The 22,477-nt window shown below is 42.4% G+C and overlaps 1 protein-coding gene across 1 annotated transcript in view; it reads left to right on the top strand.

Annotated features, from left to right (window-relative positions):
- LOC132892066 (CASP8 and FADD-like apoptosis regulator) overlaps window positions 1-22,477 on the top strand; it is a 45,633-nt gene that overhangs the window by 14,677 nt on the left and 8,479 nt on the right. The window contains exons 3-10 of the mRNA XM_060930431.1: window positions 1,967-2,257; window positions 4,137-4,242; window positions 7,561-7,696; window positions 13,587-13,651; window positions 13,777-13,873; window positions 19,602-19,648; window positions 21,379-21,457; window positions 21,540-22,065. Of these exons, the coding sequence (XP_060786414.1) occupies window positions 1,967-2,257; window positions 4,137-4,242; window positions 7,561-7,696; window positions 13,587-13,651; window positions 13,777-13,873; window positions 19,602-19,648; window positions 21,379-21,457; window positions 21,540-22,065 (1,347 nt within the window). The remainder of the gene's footprint in view (window positions 1-1,966; window positions 2,258-4,136; window positions 4,243-7,560; window positions 7,697-13,586; window positions 13,652-13,776; window positions 13,874-19,601; window positions 19,649-21,378; window positions 21,458-21,539; window positions 22,066-22,477) is intronic.

Below are 22,477 nucleotides of genomic sequence, written 5' to 3'. Positions count from 1 at the left end.
AAGTTAGTGGTAAGGGAAACGACAGGAGAGTATCAATCGATTTACTATTTATCTTGTTTTTCCAGGTAGTCTTGATGGCGTCACTGAGAAAAGACATAGCTGTTGGGAACAGTTTGTGGGATTGGTAGTGATCATTTCATATCTCTTCCTGGCTATGGACCTTTTTTTTTTTTTTTTGGTTTAAGAAAGAAAGCACAACTTTATTCATCACACACTTGTGAAATTTCCTGTCTGCATTTAACCCATCTGAAGCAGTGAACACACACATACCCGGAGCAGTGGGCAGCCATGCTAACAGCACCCAGGGAGCAGTTGGGAGTTCGGTGCCTCACTCAAGGCCGTCCCATATTAACCTAACCGCATGTCTTTGGACTGTGGGGGAAACCGGAGCACCCGGAGGAAACCCACGCAGACACAGGGAGAACATGCAAACTCCATACAGAAAGGCCCTCGCCGGCCACGGGGCTCGAACCCGGACCTTCTTGCTGTGAGGCGACCGTGCTAACCACTACACCACCGTGTCCAGTGGCTTTCTCCTTGCTGAGTGGCCTTTCAGCTCCTGTCGGTACAGAACTCATTTTACTGTGGATAATGAGACTCTCTTACTGGTTTCAGGAGCATCTTTACAAGGTCTTTCGCTGTTGTTCTGGGGCTTATTTGCACATTTCGTACCAAATTAGTTCATTGAATAAGATATGCTGATAAAGAATTCCCTTGAAATAAACTGCACATTGTTGAATGAGGGGCTGTTTTTACAGGAATAGGAGGGTGTGAGGGCAATTGCTCAACTTTCACAGAAGGCTGAATAAGAAGCAGAGCAATGACTGACTCTGGTCCCCAGGAATTTGAGTGTCCATTACACAGAAAGAGTGCTTTAAAGTCAGACTAGATCACTTGAATGTTTTGAAAATGTTCAAGTTCTGCTAAACTGCTCTAGACAGAACTCCAGAACTTAAGTTTGTAGTCGGTGAGAAGGTACATTGCCGCCAGCTTTAATTTAATGAAGAACTATTGAAGTTAATTTAAGTTTTGAATGATAACTTAAACCATATGCTTTTTATGGGTACTGGTTGGCCATGGTTGCCTCTTTTTTGATGTATAAGAACCCTGTTGTTTTGTAGATACTGCCAGTCAAACATTTTTACACATAGGGAATTTTTATTTAACGTTTTCTTAAAATTTACGTATGATTGGATTTCATCAAATACTGAAATATTTGCATGTAATGTCCCTCAGATTGTAAATGAAAGCTTTATTAAAAGAGGTGCCCTTGTTTGGAGAAGTTACTGCAACACTCTGAACACCACGGGGAAGCCACGGCCCTAGCGGGGAAGCCACGGCCCTAGCGGGGAAGCCACGGCCCTAATGGTTAGAGAAGCAGCTTTGGGACCAAACGGTCACTGGTTTGATTACCTGGACCAGCAGGAATGGCTGAAGTGCCCTTGAGCAAAGCACCACACCCCCAGTTGCTCCTCCTCTCAAGTTTCAAGTTAATTTGTTTGACCAGCAGTACACACTCAGGTCCTTGCCCTGCTTTTCAGGTTACTTTGGTGTAACATTTAAAAACATTTAAGTACTAACTCTGGTTGGGGAAGCCATGGCTGAAAGGTTAGAGAAGCAGCTTTGGGACCAAAAGGTTGCTGGTTTGATTCCCGGGACCAACAGGAATGGCTGAATTCCCCTGAGCAAGGCATCTAACCCCAACTGCTCTGGGTATGCTGTATGTCGCTCTGGATAAGAGCATCTGCTAAATGCTTGTAATGTAATTCCAGTGTATGGTTTAGGATCAGCCGATTCAGTTTCCCATCTTCTCCTGCAAGACTTGCTTTTCATATTGGAGATGAGGAATCCTAAAAGCTTCACACCTTTGATTAAAGTGAATTTGGTGTATATTGGATGATTGTATTTGTTTTTCTTCATATAAGCTCATGTAAATATTTTAGTTTTCCTTTACTCTCCCTTCTAGGAGGATGTCTTTGTCAAAAGCAGCTCTCATCACCCAAATAGTGGAGGAGCTCAGTCCGGAGGAGTGTAAGCGTTTGTTGTACCTGTGTGGAGAGTTACACACCAAGCAGTGCACCAGCAACGTCAAGGAAATCCTGCAGTCTTGCATGGTCCAAGTACAAACAGAGGAGGCCTTGCTGATGGAGCTGATGCTCAGGATGAGGCGGTATGACTTACTCTTGAAGGTGTTGGGCATCAGTAAGACCAAGGCTGAGCAGCTTTTGGAAAATGGCCATGCTCTGTCAGATTACAGGTACTTTAACTGTCATCTTTTGCATCCGAACTAATTTCAAAGCACATTAAGTAATTACAAATCTATTCATCAAATTCATGAGAAATATGCTGCTACGGTACGTTTTTTTTATCAGCTCACAGAGAATATACTCATAGTGTCTACTAGTGCTTCAGAGAAAATATTAAAAATATCTATATCTATATTGTTTGAATCTCAGTATTCTCACAGCTCAAGTAATTTATTCGACAGCAAATAATTAAACGGATCTCAAGGCAACAATGATGACTCTGATTTAAATCTACAGTTGCAACCAGAAGTTTACATACAGTTTAGAAAAAGACAAACTTTTTCTCCTCCATGTCTGACAGTAAAATTGAGGAAACTTTTCTTGTTTTAGGTCAGTTAGGGTCCCCTTTTTTAACTTGTCAATAATCAGAGAGAATTTTTTTAGAGAATTTCTAATTACTTTCATAAAAGTCAGAAGTTTAAATACACTTGGTTAGTACTTGGTAGAATTGCCTTTGAGCTGGATCAAGCGGTTTGGGTCGCCTTCTACAAGTTTCTCACAATATCTTGCTGGAATTTTGGTCCCTTCCTCCTGACAGAACTGGCGGAGTTGAGTCAAATTTGTGGGCCATCTTGCTCGCACGTGCCTTTTCAGTGTCGCCCACAAATTTTTTTTATAGGATTGATGTCAGGGCTTTGTGATGGCCACTCCAATACCTTCACTTTGTTGTCCTTAAGCCACTTTGCGACTAATTTAGAGATATGCTTGGGGTCATTGTCCATTTGGAAAACCCATCCACGCCCAAGCTTCAACTTTTTGGCTGATGTTTTGAGATGTTGCTTCAATCCATCCACATAATTTTCTTTTCTCATGACCATCTATTTTGTGACATGCTCCAGTCCCTCCTGCAGCAAAGCAACCCCATGACATGATGCTGTCACCCCATGCTTCACGGTTGGGATGGTGTTCTGAGGTTTGCAAGCTTCCCCCTTTCTCCTCCAAACATAACGATGATCATTATGGCCAAACAGTTCAATTTTGGTTTCATCAGACCATGGGACACGTCTCCAGAAATTAAGATCTTTGTCCCCATGTGCAGCTGCAAACTGTAATCTGGTTTATTATGGTGGTTTTGGAGCAGTGGCTTTCTCCAGGCCTTTCAGCTCCTGGCGGTACAGAACTCCTTTTACTGTGGATAATGAGATTCTTTTACCGGTTTCACGAGCATCTTTACAAGGTCTTTCGCTGTTGTTCTGGGGTTCATTTGCACATTTCGTACCAAAGCACGTTCCTCTCTGGGACACAGAAGCCGTCTCCTTTCTGAGCAGTATGATCACTGTGTGCTCCCATGGTGAACAGATGAACGTGGGACCTTCAGGCATCTGGAAATTGTACCCAAGGATGAACCAGACTTGTGAAGATCCACAATTATTTTCCTGGTGTCTTGGTTGATTTCTTTTGAGTTTCCCATGATGTCATGCAAAGAGACCTTTGTGTTTGAAGGTGTGCCTTAAAATACATCCACAGCTGTGCCAATGACGTCAATGAGCCTATCAGAAGCTTCTAATGCCAAAACATCATCACGTGGAACGCTCCGAGCTGTTTAAACTCAGTCAACTTGGTGTATGTAAACGTCTGACTTTTGAAGAAAGTAATTAAAAATTCTCTTAATTCTCTCTCTGATTATTCTGACATTTTACAAATTAAAAAAAAAAAATTAGGGACCATAACTGACCTAAAACAGGAAACGTTTCCTCAATTTTACTGTCAGACATGGAGGAAAAAACTTTGTGTATTTTTCTAAACTGTATGTAAACTTCTGGTTGTAACTCTAAATGCTCCTACAATGTACAGTCAGATCTCTCAGACAGGTGTTTTTCTGTCTTTAAGGGTACTCATGGCTGAATTGAGCGAGGACGTCGGATCGGACGATTTGGGGTCGTTAGTTTTCCTGTTGAGAGGCACTCTGCCGAAAGAGAAAGTGGAAAAGTTTGAGGTAAAATAGCAAGAAATTGAACTCTGAACTCTGTGTCTGATCTCAGTGGATGTCGTTTATCTGCACCCGTGCTTAACGTATAGAATTTCTGAGGGTGAATTCTGCTCTGGAGAGAGTTTTCTGCTGCTCAGGTAGTCTGATGAAATATAAACCGACTTCTCAGTCTTGCCTTTGTGTCCTGGCCCTGTTTTGGAAACATCATCAAAACTCCCCAGGGTCATGGCAGTTGTGTGCTCGTTTAATGTCAGCAGGACCTGTTTATTTACAGCCATGGGATTTTGGGTTTTTTTTTTTTTGTATTCTCATGAACTGTCTAAAGCAGAACTATAAAAATTCTAAGAAAAATGCAGTTCTGAGCCCTGATTCCTCCTGTGGGTTGGTGGGGGATTTTTAAATTTTTTTTTTTTTTAACATCTGCTTGAGTGGTGCAACTTGTTGGGAGACAGCGGGATATCAATCAAGAAACAAGCCATGTTGTCATTTCAGTAACCAGACCAGAGAAGGTAAATGAAACATACACTACCGTTCAAAAGTTTGGGGTCACTTTGAAATGTCCTTATTTTTGAAAGAAAAGCACTGTTCTTTTCAATGAAGATCACTTTAAACTAATCAGAAATCCACTCTATACATTGCTAATGTGGTAAATGACTATTCTAGCTGCAAATGTCTGGTTTTTGGTGCAATATCTCCATAGGTGTATAGACCCTTTTCACTCACGTGACCTTCGTAAGCGCGACCGCCATTTTGGACATGAAGAAATAACGGTTTATGGCACAGACCCTTTCGGTTCTCGCTCGTCTAGCTGCTACAATGACTGCTTAGACTGCAACAATAATACCTAACACACATTTAAGTATCTGTCGTAAAGACGTGAAACTCGTCGAGTGACGAGTGTGTTCATTGATAAGCTAACACAATCTAAAAGTAGACATACCATCACACTGCCCTGGCACTGTGTACAGTTTACCTTCTACGGTTTGTGCACTCACTATTTGCCATTACTTTCTCCAACCCAGTGTTCGAACTATGCCGATATTTTCGGGGGGTCCCTTTTTTTCCCTTGGGGGGGTGGTGCTTGCGCTTGTCTCAGAGTGCGGATCTCCAAACACATGAGAAGCCTATCTTACGCACATATCATATCACGCGGACTCCACACACGCATCGCGTCTGAAGTCATAACTCATCAGGGGAAATTGTGTCCGCATTGGCATGTTCAAAAAAACAACCTCGCGTCAACAATGATACCACACGCAAGAAAAAACAGTCAGGCTACTCAACACATCTGATCCACAGCAGCACCAAAGCATCACTGGAAATCATGTCAACAACCAATCTTCCATTTCAACACGCGTCAACAAACAAATGGCACCACAAACATGAACGAATCGGTCAGGCTACCGATTCCAAACCCACAGCAGACGAATAATTAAATGCATCTTACCTTAAAGCAGAATCGACCACAAAGGAAGACTGTTGGCACTGTTGGCACACTTCCTTTCTACTAGTTTGTGTCCCCAACCTGGCAGCAGCAGTCGTTGCCATATCGGTTTATTTTATCTTTGATGTAAACACAACACTTCGGATATGCAAATGCTTCCCGTTACACACGATTGCTATGTCAATAAACATCATTTTGCCAATATTTTAGAGACCATCCATCTTCTCCGTCGGTCAGCATCTGTCGGGATCCAATAAAATGATAAATCTTGCCTTGTGTGTTGATGGTTACTACATCCAGGTGCACAACAATGTAATGGCATGATGGAAGTCTTGCTGAAAGTAAAAACTTTCTTTGATGGCTATATTCCTTTCGATGCTTCGCCGTCGTTCCTCGTTGTTGGCTGTGGTAGACTACTGGTAGTTCATGTCCAAAATGGCGGCCGCGTTTGTCGTGACGTCACGTGAAAAGGGTCCATAGAGGCCCATTTCCAGCAACTCTCACTCCAGTGTTCTAATGGTACAATGTGTTTGCTCATTGCCTCAGAAGGCTAATGGATGATTAGAAAACCCTTGTACAATCATGTTAGCACAGCTGAAAACAGTTGAGCTCTTTAGAGAAGCTATAAAACTGACCTTCCTTTGAGCAGATTGAGTTTCTGGAGCATCACATTTGTGGGGTCGATTAAATGCTCAAAATGGCCAGAAAAATGTCTTGACTATATTTTCTATTCATTTTACAACTTATGGTGGGAAATAAAAGTGTGACTTTTCATGGAAAACACAAAATTGTCTGGGTGACCCCAAACTTTTGAACGGTAGTGTAAAATCTATGAAAGTCGGTGAAAACACTTTCCTGCCTTCAGCTAAACAGTTTACAGTAACGTACACGATTGTCCACAATCGAAGGATCTGTTCCAGAGATGGTTCAATTTTAGGGGAAAAAAAAAAGCAATAAGTGACCTTTTTTTTTTCATATGTTGATCAGTTGTACTGCAGTATTTTCCAAGGGACTTGGTTTAGACGCGCCATGCTCACAGATATTTAACAGTTATTCCACGAAATTGAGTCGTACATGAGCTGATAGCTGACGAGGCGCGTAGCACCGAGTTGTCTATAATCCATGTACGATGAGATTGAGTGGAATAACTGTTTTATTCTCTCCACATTCACTGGATTTTGAGAAACAGAGCATTTTTATTTTTTTGTAAATTCGATAAATTAAAACTTTACACAAAACATCCGACAAAATCATTTCCGCTTAGAATCTAAACAAACTGGCGAAATGACAGGAGCAATTTGTGAAAAATGTGGTGACAATAATAATAATAATAATTCTTGAAAAATTAAACAAATAGATACATTCTTACCATCAAATACTTTCATTCCATATTTTGTTGCTCTTTGTATTTTTTTGGGGTTTTGTTTTCTAGCAGAGTTTTTATTTCTTCCTCGGTTGGTTCAACAACACACTCCACCATTTTGTTTTTCTTCTTCTTTAGGGTTTTTTTGGCAGTTGGCAAACCAACTTGAAGGCGCATTACCGCCACCAACTGGGCTGGAGTGTGGAACAGGAGATATGGGGGGGGGGGCATATTCTTTTAGCTATTTCTGTTTCTTTTAAATACTTGATAGTAAAGTGATATATCTGACTCGATGCAATCCGCCATTTTGTTTTTCCTCTACTCAAGGTATATGAGCTGATATCCTACTAGTCGAGCAGCCAATCAGAGCGCACGATTGCTCATATCCAGTGAATGTGGAGAGAATAAAGTGTATTATAAGTATATAGGACATAGTGCACACTCTACCCTTACGATTTAATGCGCCGCTCTGGTGACAAGAATAATGACCACTGTGATCACATGATCTTCTCCGTAGTGCTTCCTGGATGTGGTCGTGGAACTGGAGAAGTTGGATCAGATCTCCAGCACCAGGACGGACGTGATGGTGAAATACCTGAGAGACATCCACCGTGTCGACCTGGCCAAGAGACTCAGCCAGTACCAGAGCACAGGTGGGAAATACCATTACATCATGACATCACTGTAGTCCTCCGAGTCAATCGTTACCCACGATGGTGGTATGCTCTGTCACATGGGGAAAAATATCACTACTGTGATGAGTGGAATCAGTTCCCTTTTCTGTTGCGCAAGTTCCTCATTCCACGATAAATGTGAAAATGCATGCCGTAAATACAACGGAGGGATTTCTTATGAATGTAATCTTCAGATTACATTCATTCTCATGTCCTTCCTGTGTATTTGACATTTGACTGCTGTTCTGACTGTGTATGACTCGTAACAGCTGTAATAATGTAGTTGATAAGATAAATACAGTAAAGTAGAGTATCTAATGATGTAATTGATTAGTATTAGTAAAATAGCACAGCAGACAGACAGTTTAATGGGAACACGTTAAATCTTCACGTCCAGTTCATCTACAAAAGACCAGGTGACGTTTTTCTAATCTTTACCTGTCCAGTTTCAGTGAACCCATGACCTGTTTCCTGTTCTTGGCTGACAGGAGTGGAAACCAATGAGTTCTTTTGCTCAAGGTTTGACACGTTGTGCATTCTGAGATGCTTTTCTACTCACCACGGTTGTCAAGAGTGATTACTTGAGTTACCTAACTCTAAACTTAATGTTTAATTTCTCTAAAACTTTATGGAGAAAAGCAAAGGAGTTATAGATCAGTTGTAGTTCTAGACGATCATCTCCCGTCAGAAATGCCTGTACAACAGAGACATGACCAGTCTGGCCATTCCCGTTTGATGTGATATCTCTAATCACCAAGGAATTTTCCACCCACAGAACAGCTGGATGTTTTTGGTTTTTTGCAACACTCTGTCTGTGTAAACTCTACAGATGGTTGTGTATGATAATGTCAAGAGACCAGCAGTTTCTTAAACTGACACTAACATGCGTGCCTTGGTCAAAGTCACGGAGATCGGAATTCCCCCTCCAGTTTTACCCCCTCTCCCCTCCCGAGTCTGATGCTTGATGCCAAGATTAACCAGCGCACTTTTATACAATGCACTGCTTTCACATTACAAGCTGAATAGCACACTCATCAGACTCGATCATGCCTTGCTTGAAAGACCACACTCCAACCATTTTGTTTTCCCGAAATATTTTTGGCATGTAGTTTCAGTTTGAGAAAAAACTTTTTTTTTTTTTAAAACAGTTTTAGACAAATAAATTATCAAGATTGTGCATCCAGGCATGGAACTGCATGAATTCTTAAAGGAACAGTCCACCGTACTTCCATAATGAAATATGCTCTTATCTGAATTGAGACGAGCTGCTCCGTACCTCTCCGAGCTTTGCGCGACCTCCCAGTCAGTCAGACGCAGTCAGACGCGCTGTCACTCCTGTTAGCAATGTAGCTAGGCTCAGTATGGCCAATGGTATTTTTTGGGGCTGTAGTTAGATGCGACCAAACCCTTCCGCGTTTTTCCTGTTTACATAGGTTTATATGACCAGTGATATGAAACAAGTTCAGTTACACAAATTGAAACGTGGCGATTTTCTATGCTATGGAAAGTGCGCACTATAATGACAGGCGTACTAACACCTTCTGCGCACTTCGGCAGCACATTGATATCTGAGCTCCGTATCAATGCGCTGTCGAAGCGCGCAGAAGGTGTTAGTACGCCTGTCATTATAGTGAGAGAACATGCAAACTCCGCACAGAAAGGCCCTCGCCGGCCACGGGGCTCGAACCCGGACCTTCTTGCTGTGAGGCGACAGCGCTAACCGCTACACCACCGTGCCGCCCCAGTGAATATGGATAGAATAAAACAGTTATTCCACTCAATCTGGTTGTACACGGATTATAGACAACTCAGCTGTCAGCTCATGCACGACACGATTTTGTGGAATAATTGTTAAATGGGGCGTAATCAGGTATCTTTTTATCCACAGCAGTTGTCCTACATATAGAAAAGTAATGAACGGATTAAATATTACAACCCGTTTCACATCTAACATGCACGCCATAGCACAGTACTGTCGATGAATGAAGGCATACAGAATACCCCCCCTCCAAAAAATATATATTTCAGGATTCGAACACTGGTCTCTCAAACAGTGTGCAAATTTGTCTGCTCTTGCATGTCCATATTTGGTCGTCTGATTTATTTTGGTATTTTCTCTCCATTCTTTCCCCCATGGTTTAATCAGTAAGCATTAAAAAAACAGGGTGTGCTAAAGGAACAGGATGTGATAAAGTTCAACAAAAAGGCAGAAATGTTGTAGTAATAATAATAATAACTTGTTCCTACTGGTAGTGTATGACGAAAGGATGTTCACATGCCATGTTTGGGACAGGAAGTCGTATTTACCGTAAAAATGCAGTCTCGCATACAAAATACCCCACCATACTTCCTGGGAGCAATCAGCTTGCACAGTGAACATGATGTCATCTCCTTAGATCTATTTTGTAGTTTGAACTTTTGTTTAGTTTATGTTTTAGATTATTTTATTCACATTAGACTTAGATAGAGAGATAGATATAGAAACTGGGTGAAGTTACAGTTTAGATTTGTTCATACTAAATCAGCGAACGGTGTAAAAATTATCTGGCAACCCTGCATGAAACGCTCGAATAAGTTCATTCAGTAGTTTTCGTTCCCTTTAAGGGTTCCATGTGATGGAAAAGAACAACGGTTTTTCTCTCACAACTCACTTCCTCTTCTGTTCCTGAGTTTATTCATAACTTTTTGCATTGTCTACAGTTCTATGTAAATAATTCAGAAAGGAAGTAGAGAATTTATTCACTAACTAGACACAGTTTCTCAGTGACATGCTTATTCAAGCGCAGCCACTGAGCGCTGATACAGTCACGTGAAGAAATAACGATGGAAAGTGTGGACTTTCCTCAACATAGTTAAACAAGTAAATATTTCACTCTCTTTGATACAGTGCCTACGGATGGAGGTGATATACTCCGACAAACGGCACATAAAATTGACATTTTGTCATCATTTTCATAATTTTAAATTAAAAAAAAAAATCAGTCAGAAAAAAAGTAAGTGCACCCTTACAAGTCCATAAAATGAGAATCAGATGTTCCAGATGAGGTGCCATTGGTTCGAACCTCCTGCAGGTGGAGGTGCAGATGGAACCCGTCTTATTTAAGCCTGACATCTCGGGTCTGGTGTTCTCTTTACCATTGATGTATGTGGTGTCATCATGCCAAGATCTAAAGAGCTCTCTCAGGACCTCAGAAAAAGGTTGTGGATGCCAGTGAATCTGTCAAGGGATTTGAAAAGAGCTCTAAATTATAAGAAATAAATCATTCTACTGTCAGGAAAATCATTTACAACTGATAGATTTCAAAAAACTGCTAATCTGTCCACTGCTCCAGCAAGTTCAGCTCAAGAGCAGACTATTTGACGCTAAAAGAAGTCTCCAAGAACCCCAACATTTAATCACTGGACCTCCAGGTAACGCTTGCAACGGTTGGTGTGAAAGTGCACACATCTACTATCAGAAAGACATTGGAAAGATTGGACCTGCATGCGAGGCGAGCCAGGAAAAGCCTTTGCTGTCCAAAAGGAACAAAAAGACAATAGTTTGCCAGTAAACATACAGGCAAAGACCAGGCCTTTGGAATAATGTGTTCTAGACGGACGAATCAAATATGTGGCGCAGACCAAAGATGGCTTTTCAGGAGAAGAACCTCATCCCAAACTGTGAAGCAGCATGGTGGTGGAAATGCTAATGTTATGGTTTGAGGTTGCGTCGCTGCCTCACAGATTGGGAAACTTGCATTCATTGATTCAACTAAGAATTCTGAATCATCCCAAAGAGAGCTTGAAGATAATGTGACGCCATCCATCTGTTCAAAACTTGAAGTTGAACCAGAAGTGGACCTTTCAACAAGATAATGATCTTAAGCACATGAGCAAATCCACCAAGGAACAGCTCAAGAAGAAGAAATGGAGGGAGATGGAATGGCCAGGTCAAAGCCCAGATTTGATCCCCATTGAAATGAAATCATGTTGGGAGATTTGAAAAGGGCAGAACATGCAAGAAAACCCTCAACCATCCTGTAACTGAAGGAATTTTGCATGGTCAAAAATTACAGCAAGCCTCCAAGAGACTGGTGGACGTCCAGACTGGTGTCAGAGACTGGTGGACATCGAGAATGCCTCCAAGAAGTTATTTCTGTTAAAGGGGGGAAATGCTGGCTTCTGAAACCAAGGGTGTACTTACTTTCTCCATAGAAGGATATTACAACTATTGATATTTTTGTTGAATAAATTGTTGAAAGAGATGATTCTCCTTGTTGTTTTGTTCATTACCTTTATCTGTAGGCACTGTATCAAAGAGAGTGAAATGTGTCAAAGTCCCTCTCGCACCAGAATCTGGTCTTCCCAGGCAGGCAGTCTCCTGTCCCAGTACTAACCAGCTCTTTAAGGCGTATGGGTGCAGCGCCGATCTCCGTTTCGATAGCCCTCGGCCTCTCGCCTGTACAGCTAGGGTTACAGTGGGCGGCGTGTCCTCTGGTAACCGCGAGAGTTTGACTTCCCCACTCGCATCTGTATTGAAACGTGCCTTACCAGATGGTAGTAGGTCCCATTTTTATGATGGTCTTTGGTATGACCCGACCGTGAGTAGAATTCACGATCTCCCGGTCGAGAGGCAGACACGCTAATCACTAGGCCAACTCACGGGCAAGTGAAACATTTGCTTGTTTAAAAATGTTGGGAAAAGTCTACAATGTCCATGGGATGTACTTATTTTTTCATGACCATATATTTGTAAAACAAACCTTTATTATTATGCCCCGCCCAAACGAAGTTTAGCAGCGGATATAGAAAAAGGCTCCAACCATCTGTCCATCCGGTCACGTTTACGTTTCTGGGCCATATCTTTAAAACTACTGAAGATATCTTCATGAAACTTTGTATAAAGATCAAGCAACATGTGAACTGTTGTCTTTTGCTATTTTGGATTTTTGAAAAAATAGTATTTTTAAATTTTTGACACAAAAATTAGATTTTGACTTTGTTTCTAAGAGCAATGTTGGTTTCCGGAGCATATATCCAAAACTATTCATGATACGGATTCGAAACTCGGTATACATGTTAACAAGGTGATGTAGATGTGCCTTTTCATCTCATCTCATCATCTCTAGCCGCTTTATCCTGTTCTACAGGGTTGCAGGCAAGCTGGAGCCTATCCCAGCTGACTACGGGCGAAAGGCGGGGTACACCCTGGACAAGTCGCCAGGTCATCACAGGGCTGACACATAGACACAGACAACCATTCACACTCACATTCACACCTACGCTCAATTTAGAGTCACCAGTTAACCTAACCTGCATGTCTTTGGACTGTGGGGGAAACCGGAGCACCTGGAGGAAACCCACGCGGACACGGGGAGAACATGCAAACTCCACACAGAAAGGCCCTCGCCGGCCCCGGGGCTCGAACCCGGACCTTCTTGCTATGAGGCGACAGTGCTAACCACTACACCACCGTGCTGCCTGCCTTTTCATACTAAGAAATTTAAATTTTTCATGTTTCCATGGAAACAATTTCAGACCCAGTCTCTCAGGTTAGTCTTAGGGGTCGGTTTTGTTTCCGGAGCAGAACTTGAAAACTATGAGTGGTTTGGTCTTGAAAGTTGGTGTATGTGTTGATTAAGTAATGTATTTGTGCCTTTTGATACTAAGAAATGTGAGAAATGTTAATTTTTAGCTCAGCTGGACCAAAGGTCCGGTGGGTTTATGCCGTGGGCTGCTGAGGTCGGTGTAAAGAGGTTGGGTTGGTTTCCTGCAGCACAACTTGAAAAATGTGACGAATAATATCTTGAAACTTGGTATATAGTTGGTATATAGGGCACGGGATATAGATGACTTGGTATTATTATTATTATTATGATTATTATTGCAGCTGAAACCCAAAGACCTGCTGCAGTAAAGCTGAGAGAGGAGCGGCGGCCTTGTCGAACCCCATCGGTGAGTAAAACACCATCCCCCTGAGCTTATCGTACCCCAAGCCTCAAAGTGGCTGCCTTTTATATTTATTGACTGTATCTTGGTATTATATTGAAATATAAGTCGTATTATCCTTTTAAACTCAGAGCTGGAGATCAACACGTACTTCTGCCCTTCAACCTCACACTTCAACTGTGTTTCCACCCACATCCTGCAGTGCGAGGAAGCACACCACACCCTGCAGTGAGTTCAACATTTTATGCATCAAATAAATATAACGGTGTCGTACTTCATCCGATTAATTCTTGTACTATTTTGAATGGTTGGATTGTTTTGTTTGTAATAAATGCACAATAATTCCAGTAATAATTAGTTAAATAATTAAAAATAACTCCACTTACATTTTAGAGATTGTATACTATCTGTGACATATTATTCTACAATATTCACTACAGTAATATATAGAGCGTATTACACAGTTGTGCGAAGATATGAAGTTTATCCTTGAGTGAAGTGAACGAGTGAAATATTTTCCACATGAGAGGATAAAACTTCATATCTTTGCACGACCGTGTAATGTTCTTTATATTACATCCATAAAAAATAAACAAGTTAATAAAAAGAATTTTAATGTTGAACCGGTTCACCATTTTGACTTCGTGCATCCAGTCAGCGGGAAAACACTGGGAGTGACATCATCGGAGTGAAATATCAGGAAATATTGTACACACAGGACACGTTTTTGTTTTTTTTCCCCCCATGGAATAAAATGTGTTCTATTCCCTTCTAGTGGGTTTACTGATAGCATACAATATTGTTAGCGTATCGCTTATCCTGCGTGTATTACGTCACTCTACCCAATGGAGAATGAGCGTTGAATATTGTTACAATATTGCACATTGTCGAGATAACACACCGTCATACATCGGCGATGTAAAACTTCTGCGTTAGCAAGCAACAGTGGCGATTTGTAAACAAACATGGCTGCCGGGTTTGCTTTGTTAAAAGCAGAAGATTTTGAGAGAATTTTGGCTGCCAGGTCGCTCCGTTGTGTGGAGCTGTCTGTTGATTTTAAAAGTAACTCGGTAAATTACACAGGGAAAATAATAATAATATTCGGCTTGACTGCACTAGCATTGGCCTTCACTAACATTACACCAGCTAGAAGGTAACTGGACTGCTGCGCTAACGGCACAGAGTGGCGGGTAAGCTAGCGTTGGCCTTCGAGAATGCTGATATGAAGAGAGTGGTATGAATATTCCATTCAGCTACTCATCTTCGACTTGTTCAGTATCATACTAGCTGAATGGAATATATCTGATAAACCACTCAGCGCCAGCCAATATTATTTAATTATTATACATACAGGACACTTTTTCGATGGAATAAAAACGTGTGTTCTATTCCCTTCTCGCAGGTTTCATTCATTTGGTTCGATAGCATGCAATATTTTTCGCATATCGCTTATCCTACGTGTATTACGTCACTCTACCCAATGGAGAATGAGCGTTGAATATGGTTTACGATATTGTATGGTTGTCAAGACAACATGATGCCACACGTCGACGCTGATGCGAATATTCAGTGAGAGTGTTTTCTGCTGTGCATGCTCAGAATCATTTGTTTCTTTGCCGGGAAAGAGAAAGACGCACCAAACACCCGAAAGGCTACCAAAACTTCATTAGATATTCTTCATGCATATTTACAAGAGAAAAACATACCAACGGACATTGAAAAACTGGAAAAGAGACACGTCAGAGATGTAAAACTTCTTCCTCGCTAGTGAGTGAGCAACTGTGACAATTTGTAAACAAACATGGCTGCCAGGTTTGCTTCCTTAAATATGGAAGATTTTGAGAGAATTTTGAAAGACAAAGATGCACTGAACACCTGAAAGGAATGTCTCATCTCATCTCATTATCTGTAGCCGCTTTATCCTGTTCTACAGGGTCGCAGGCAAGCTGGAGCCTATCCCAGCTGACTACGGGCGAAAGGCGGGGTTCACCCTGGACAAGTCGCCAGGTCATCACAGGGCTGACACATAGACACAGACAACCATTCACACTCACATTCACACCTACGCTCAATTTAGAGTCACCAGTTAACCTAACCTGCATGTCTTTGGACTGTGGGGGAAACCGGAGCACCCGGAGGAAACCCACGCGGACACGGGGAGAACATGCAAACTCCACACAGAAAGGCCCTCGCCGGCCCCGGGGCTCGAACCCGGACCTTCTTGCTATGAGGCGACAGTGCTAACCACTACACCACCGTGCCGCCAATAATAATAATAATAATAATATTGGCTGGATTTTTTTCGTGGTCTATCAGATATATTCCATTCAGCTACTCATTGTCAACTCATTCAGTATCCTGCTCGCTGAATGGAATATATCTGATAGACCACTCAATACCAGCCAATATTATTTAAACACGTCACACAGATCCACAATGAAGACAAACTTCGTATCTTCAAGCCAATGCGTGATTTAGATTTTTCTTTTTATTATATCGACACATTCACAAACAAAATGTTCCCAAATTTATCAAAACAACTCACTCATCAATTTCCTCACGAGTCACGGGTAGAGATTTATGTCCCGGTTTTGGTTCTCCATGTCCTGGATGGAGCTCGGATGAAAAATACGAGTGGCGTATTTCCCAATAAAACACTCGTGTCTATGTAATATAATATACAATACTTTATTACATACAGTGTCTCGTGCATTTTGTTAATTTATTATATTTGTCCTTCATTTAGGCGGCACGGTGGTGTAGTGGTTAGCGCTGTCGCCTCACAGCAAGAAGGTCCGGGTTCGAGCCCCGTGGCCGGCGAGGGCCTTCTGTGTGGAGTTTGCATGTTCTCCCCGTGTCCGCGTGGGTTTCCTCCGGGTGCTCCGGTTTCCCCCACAGTCCAAAGACATGCAGGTTAGGTTAACTGGTGACTCTAAATTGAGCGTAGGTGTGAATGTGAGTGTGAATGGTTGTCTGTGTCTATGTGTCAGCCCTGTGATGACCTGGCGACTTGTCCAGGGTGTACCCCGCCTTTCGCCCGTAGTCAGCTGGGATAGGATCCAGCTTGCCTGCGACCCTGTAGAAGGATAAAGCGGCTACAGATAATGAATGAATGAATGTCCTTCATTTAAAATTTATTTCATTTAAATGAAGTACACATTAATGATATACACATTAGACAAGACAGAAGCCTTAGCATCGAGGTCTACCGGAAACCCACACACACAGACCAGTACCTACTCTTCGACTCTCACCACTCACTGGAACACAAATTGGGGGTCTTTAGGACCTTGCAACACAGGGCTCAGAACATCCCTACAACGGTAGAGGGAAAAGAGAAGGAGCGGAATCGCATCAAGAAAGCACTTCAGAGCTGCGGGTATCCCAACTGGTCTTTCTTCAAGAGCAGAAAAAGGAACATAACGGACAAGGAGGAGAACAGGAACAAACACAAGAACATTGTCATTCCCTACATCTCTGGTCTATCTGAGAAACTCAGGAGGATCTTCTACAAACACAACATTCCGGTACATTTCAGACCCAGTAACACCCTGAAGCAGAAACTGGTCCACCCTAAGGACAGAATAGCCAGACACAAACAGGACAACGTAGTGTCCAACGTAGTGTCAATTCAGTGTAGTGAGGAATGCACGGACTTGTATATTGGGGAAACTAAACAACCGCTCCACAGGCGTATGACTCGACACAGGAGAGCCAGTTCCTCAGGCCAGGACTCTGCTGTCTACCTTCATCTTAGGCTACGTTTACATTACGTCGAATCAGCGGATCATCAGATTAACGTTCTTAAAACGATTCGCGTTTACACTAAAACCGTTAGCCATGCACACAGCAACACCAATACGCGGATACGCTCAGCTCCGCAGGCATCCTGCGCTCCAAATCACTCCGCCCTGAACAGCGAGTGCCCTCTGGAGGGTGCGCACTCCGGCCCTGCGCAGCTCACAGAGCGCGCGAGTGAAGTGAACAAGCCACGATTCGGGACTGAGCCGCTGTGTGTGAGATCCCAGCGCATATCACTTATTACTTGCAAGTGGAAGGATGGCAAGCCTAAAGACAATCATAACTACACAATGGGCAGTATTTGCGTCAGTATTTGCAGTATTTTCATACTTTTATACTCTTTAATGAAAGGTGATACAAGGCGGAAGTCCGCGCCGTTTTTCAGCAGTCGCGTCACATGACCAACGCCAGCGAATCAGAAAGGTGGATGTCACAGTGACGTTGTCCAATGAGACGCCAGCTAGAGCTCAGCACAGCGTATTCGCGTATTCTCAATGTTTACACAGCACCGGAGCTGATACGATCTAGATTGAATACGTGGACGCTGGCGGATTCCCGTTTCCCCGCTTTTTCAGGGGGGTTAATGTAAACGGACAGTGCATCCGCGAAGAAAACGAGACAGATACGGTCTAGTGTAAACGTAGCCTTAACAACAAAGGACACTCATTTCAGGATTGCAACGTACACATTTTAGCCAGAGAGGATCGTTGGTATGAGCGAGGAGTTAAAGAAGCCATTTTTGTCAACTTGGAACGGCCATCACTGAACAGAGGTGGGGGTCTAAGGGCCCGTTTACACGAGGACGCTGTCGGGTAAAAACGACTAAATATTTTATCAGAAGTGCCTTTCGTCTACACAGGGACGGCGTTTCCGAGGCTGAAAAACGGAAAAAATTGAAAACGCCTTCCAGAGTGGATAAGTTAAAAACAGCCCCCGTTGCATATCCGTCGAAACTACCCAATACGCGAAACTCTGCTCGGATCTGCTCACGTCGGGTACGCGTTTACGTCATACATATGTCATATACTGTACATGCCAGCCCGGGAAGTAAGAAAGTAAGTAAAAAAGTAAGAGCATGTCTGATTACATCAATCCAACGGACCTTCAAGCTGCTCTGACAGCTTTAATAAACGTCCAGGAGTCCTTCGAACATCTATACCGAATCTGCACATATACCGTTAATGAACAGAGGCGGGTATAGTATGCTCTTACTTTTTTACTTACTTTCTTACTTACCATAGCCAGAGTAGTCAAAGTTTTCGCGGCACAGATGTGCAGATCAGACAAGACGGAAGACGTTGCGCATGCGTGCAGACATAGCGGAGGTCTTTCACAGCACCACCTAGCCGCCTGGCATGCACATCCAATTGAATTCCACACATTTATGCGTCACCGTATAGACGCAGATTTCCTCCTTGAAAACGGTCGTGTAGACGCGGAAAAAAGTGAGAACGAAAACGGACTTTTGCGTTTTTGTTTCAGACCGTCCCCGTGTAAAGTGGGCCTAAGACATCATTTATCAGCCACCTACAATGCAGTCCTTGGCACACTTCCCAGACAACTGAATGCACACCAAAACCCAGCTGTTTTCAGTGACTCACAGGAGGACAGAGAGGATCAGCATTCCATTTATCACCTTAACGGGCAATCCATTGATCATCCTAACGACTCTCGAGGCCATTCACATCCAGCCCCCAGTGACCCACACCAACAGGATGACTCAACGACACCTTAGATGAGCTTTTCATCCATGAGAGGATAAATACCTGATACTCCCTACTAGTCAGACAGAACTGAAGAAGCCTTTCGGATGAGAGGTGAAACGTCTTCAAGAACCTTCAAGCAAGTCCAGTTGCTCTCTTTTACCACCCACAGTTTACCATGACCTGGATGACTGAGAATCTTCACAGACATCTTCATTTAAAAACTGCTTTTATTTTAACACTTCTCATATTCAGTGTTGCTTTTAAAATAGAATAGAGAGGGAAAACATATTCGCACGTCACCTTGTAAACGATTTAATGCATTGTTCTGTTGTGAGTTTTCTCCCTGGAGCACATTTTAGTCACTGCTTCATGGAGTTTTTTTTTTTTTGTATTTTGGAAAATTCTTTCTGGTATTAAAATGTTGCATATTTGATGCTTTTGTTTACCAGTTAACGCCACGGTACCCCAGTGCATCTCACCCAGCAAAGCATGTGAGGTAATAAATCTTACATTTTCAACACATGATATTTCAGCTTTATTATTATTATTATTATTATTATTATTATTAAGTTACATGTGTTTAAATAATCTAAAACTGGAAAATCTAACCAAGTAATACAGTGGTGCTTGAAAGTTTTTGAGCCCTTTAGAATTTTATATATTTCTGCATAAATATGACCTAAAACATCATCAGATTTTCACACAAGTCCTAAAAGTAGATAAAGAGAACCCAGTTAAACAAATGAGATGAAAATATTATACTTGGTCATTTATTTATTGAGGAAAATGATCCAATATTACATATCTGTGAGTGGCAAAAGTATGTGAACCTTTGCTTTCAAGGAATTTTAGCCCGTTCCTCCGTACAGAACAGCTTCAACTCTGGGATGTTGGTGGGTTTCCTCACATGAACTGCTCGCTTCAGGTCCTTCCACAACATTTCCATTGGATTAAGGTCAGGACTTTGACTTGGCCTTTCCAAAACATTAACTTTATTCTTCTTTAACCATTCTTTGGTAGAACGACTTGTGTGCTCAGGGTCGTTGTCTTGCTGCATGAGCTACCTTCTCTTGAGATTCAGTTCATGGACAGATGTCCAGACATTTTCCTTTAGAATTTGCTGGTATAATTCAGAATTCATTGTTCCATCAATGATGGCAAGCCGTCCTGGCTCAGATGCAGCAAAACAGGCCCAAACCATGATACTACCACCACCATGTTTCACAGATGGGATAAGGTTCTTATGCTGGAATGCAGTGTTTTCCTTTCTCCAAACATAACACTTCTCATTTAAACCAAAAAGTTCTATTTTGATCTCATCCGTCCACAAAACATTTTTCCAATAGCCTTCTGGCTTGTCCACGTGATCTTTAGCAAACTGCAGAGGAGCAGCAATGTTCTTTTTGGAGAGCAGTGACTTTCTCCTTGCAACCCTGCCATGCACACCATTGTTGTTCAGTGTTCTCCTGATGGTGGACTCATGAACATTAACATTAGCCAATATGAGAGAGGCCTTCAGTTGCTTAAAAGTTACCCTGGGGTCCTTTGCGATTTTGCCAACTATTACACGCCTTGCTCTTGGAGTGATCTTTGTTGGTCGACCACTCCTGGGGAGGGTAACAATGGTCTTGAATTTCCTCCATTTGTACACAATCTGTCTGACTGTGGATTGGTGGAGTCCAAACTCTTTAGAGATGGTTTTGTAACCTTTTCCAGCCTGATGAGCATCAACAACGCTTTTTCTGAGGTCCTCAGAAATCTCTTTTGTTCGTGCCATGTTACAATTTCACAAACATGTGTTGTGAAGATCAGACTTTGATAGATCCCTGTCCTTTAAATAAAACAGGGTGCCCACTCACACCTGATTGTCATCCCATTGATTGAAAACACCTGACTCTAATTTCACCTTCAAATTAACTGCTAATCTTAGAGGTTCATATACTTTTGCCACTCACAGATATGTAATATTGGATCATTTTCCTCAATAAATAACTGAGTTCTCTTGATCTACTTTTAGTGCTTGTGTGAAAATCTGATGATGTTTTAGGTCATATTTATGCAGAAATATAGAAAATTCTAAAGGGTTCACAAACTTTCAAGCACCACTGTATGTAGAGTGAATAGAGAAACTGTTAAAGACTTCCCTGACGTGTTGGCTCCATTTGATGATGCATTGGTACCCACAATGCACGGCGCTCACACCACTGTTCTCTGTTTAATCCGCAGCATCAGGAGGAAGCGTACCGGATTCAGAGCGAGCCCCGGGGACTGTGTGTGATCATAGACTGTGTGGGGAATGAAGGGGGTGAGGAATTACGAATTCTGTTGTATTGCAATATATTCGACTATAAATAGGTCCTGAAGCTGAATAAATTCTCTCCGTACAGCCCACCTCGAGCACTTATTTTCAAACCTTCACTTCCGTGTGAGCCTTCACATGCTCCTGAGCATCAGCGAAGTCTTGTCCTGCCTGAAGAACATCTCCAGACAGATTGAGCATTACAGCATGGACGCTTTCATCTGCTGCATCATCACCCGTTCCCACTCATCCCAGCTCCTCGGCACCGATTCGTACGGTCATACGGGACTCCAACTGAACACCATCCGTCAGCTGTTCCTGCCTAACTCCTGCCCGGGCCTGATAGAAAAACCCAAACTCTTCTTCATCCAAGGGTATGAAATCTCAGAGTCCTCAAATTTCATAGGGTTCTGTGATCACAAGGATGGAGAGCTGGAGACGGACAGCCCTGCCCACCATCGCTGCAGGGTGGAGGACTTGCCGGAGGAAGTGCCAGAGGATGCAGACATCTTCTGGAGTCACTGCTGGACCAATGCGAAGCAGCTTGAGGACATCAACCATCACTCGGTGTATTTACAGTCCCTGAAAGAGGCCTTAGTCAGTGGACAGAAGGGGTAAGCTTGTGGAGTTGTGTGCCAACTATTCCTGAAAAAACCACCAACACACATTTTAAATTTTAAACATTTTAAAAGATCTTCTAATGACTCTTCAGGGCTTTCCACAGAAAAAAAAAATATCAGAGCGGTGCTACTGATGCGGAGCCCAGTCCATAAGATAGAGAGATAAATACACTACCGTTCAAAAGTTTGGGGTCACTTTGAAATGTGCTTATTTTTGAAAGAAAAGCACTGTTCTTTTCAACGAAGATCACTTTAAACTAATCAGAAATCCACTCTATACATTGCTAATGTGGTAAATGACTATTCTAGCTGCAAATGTGTGGTTTTTGGTGCAATATCTCCATAGGTGTATAGAGGCCCATTTCCAGCAACTCTCACTCAGGGATGAGAGTTTTCCGCTTTTCGG

This window comes from Neoarius graeffei, chromosome 9, assembly GCF_027579695.1.
Source record: "Neoarius graeffei isolate fNeoGra1 chromosome 9, fNeoGra1.pri, whole genome shotgun sequence".
Taxonomy (NCBI): domain Eukaryota; kingdom Metazoa; phylum Chordata; class Actinopteri; order Siluriformes; family Ariidae; genus Neoarius; species Neoarius graeffei.
This window is presented reverse-complemented; position numbering and strand designations above follow the sequence as displayed.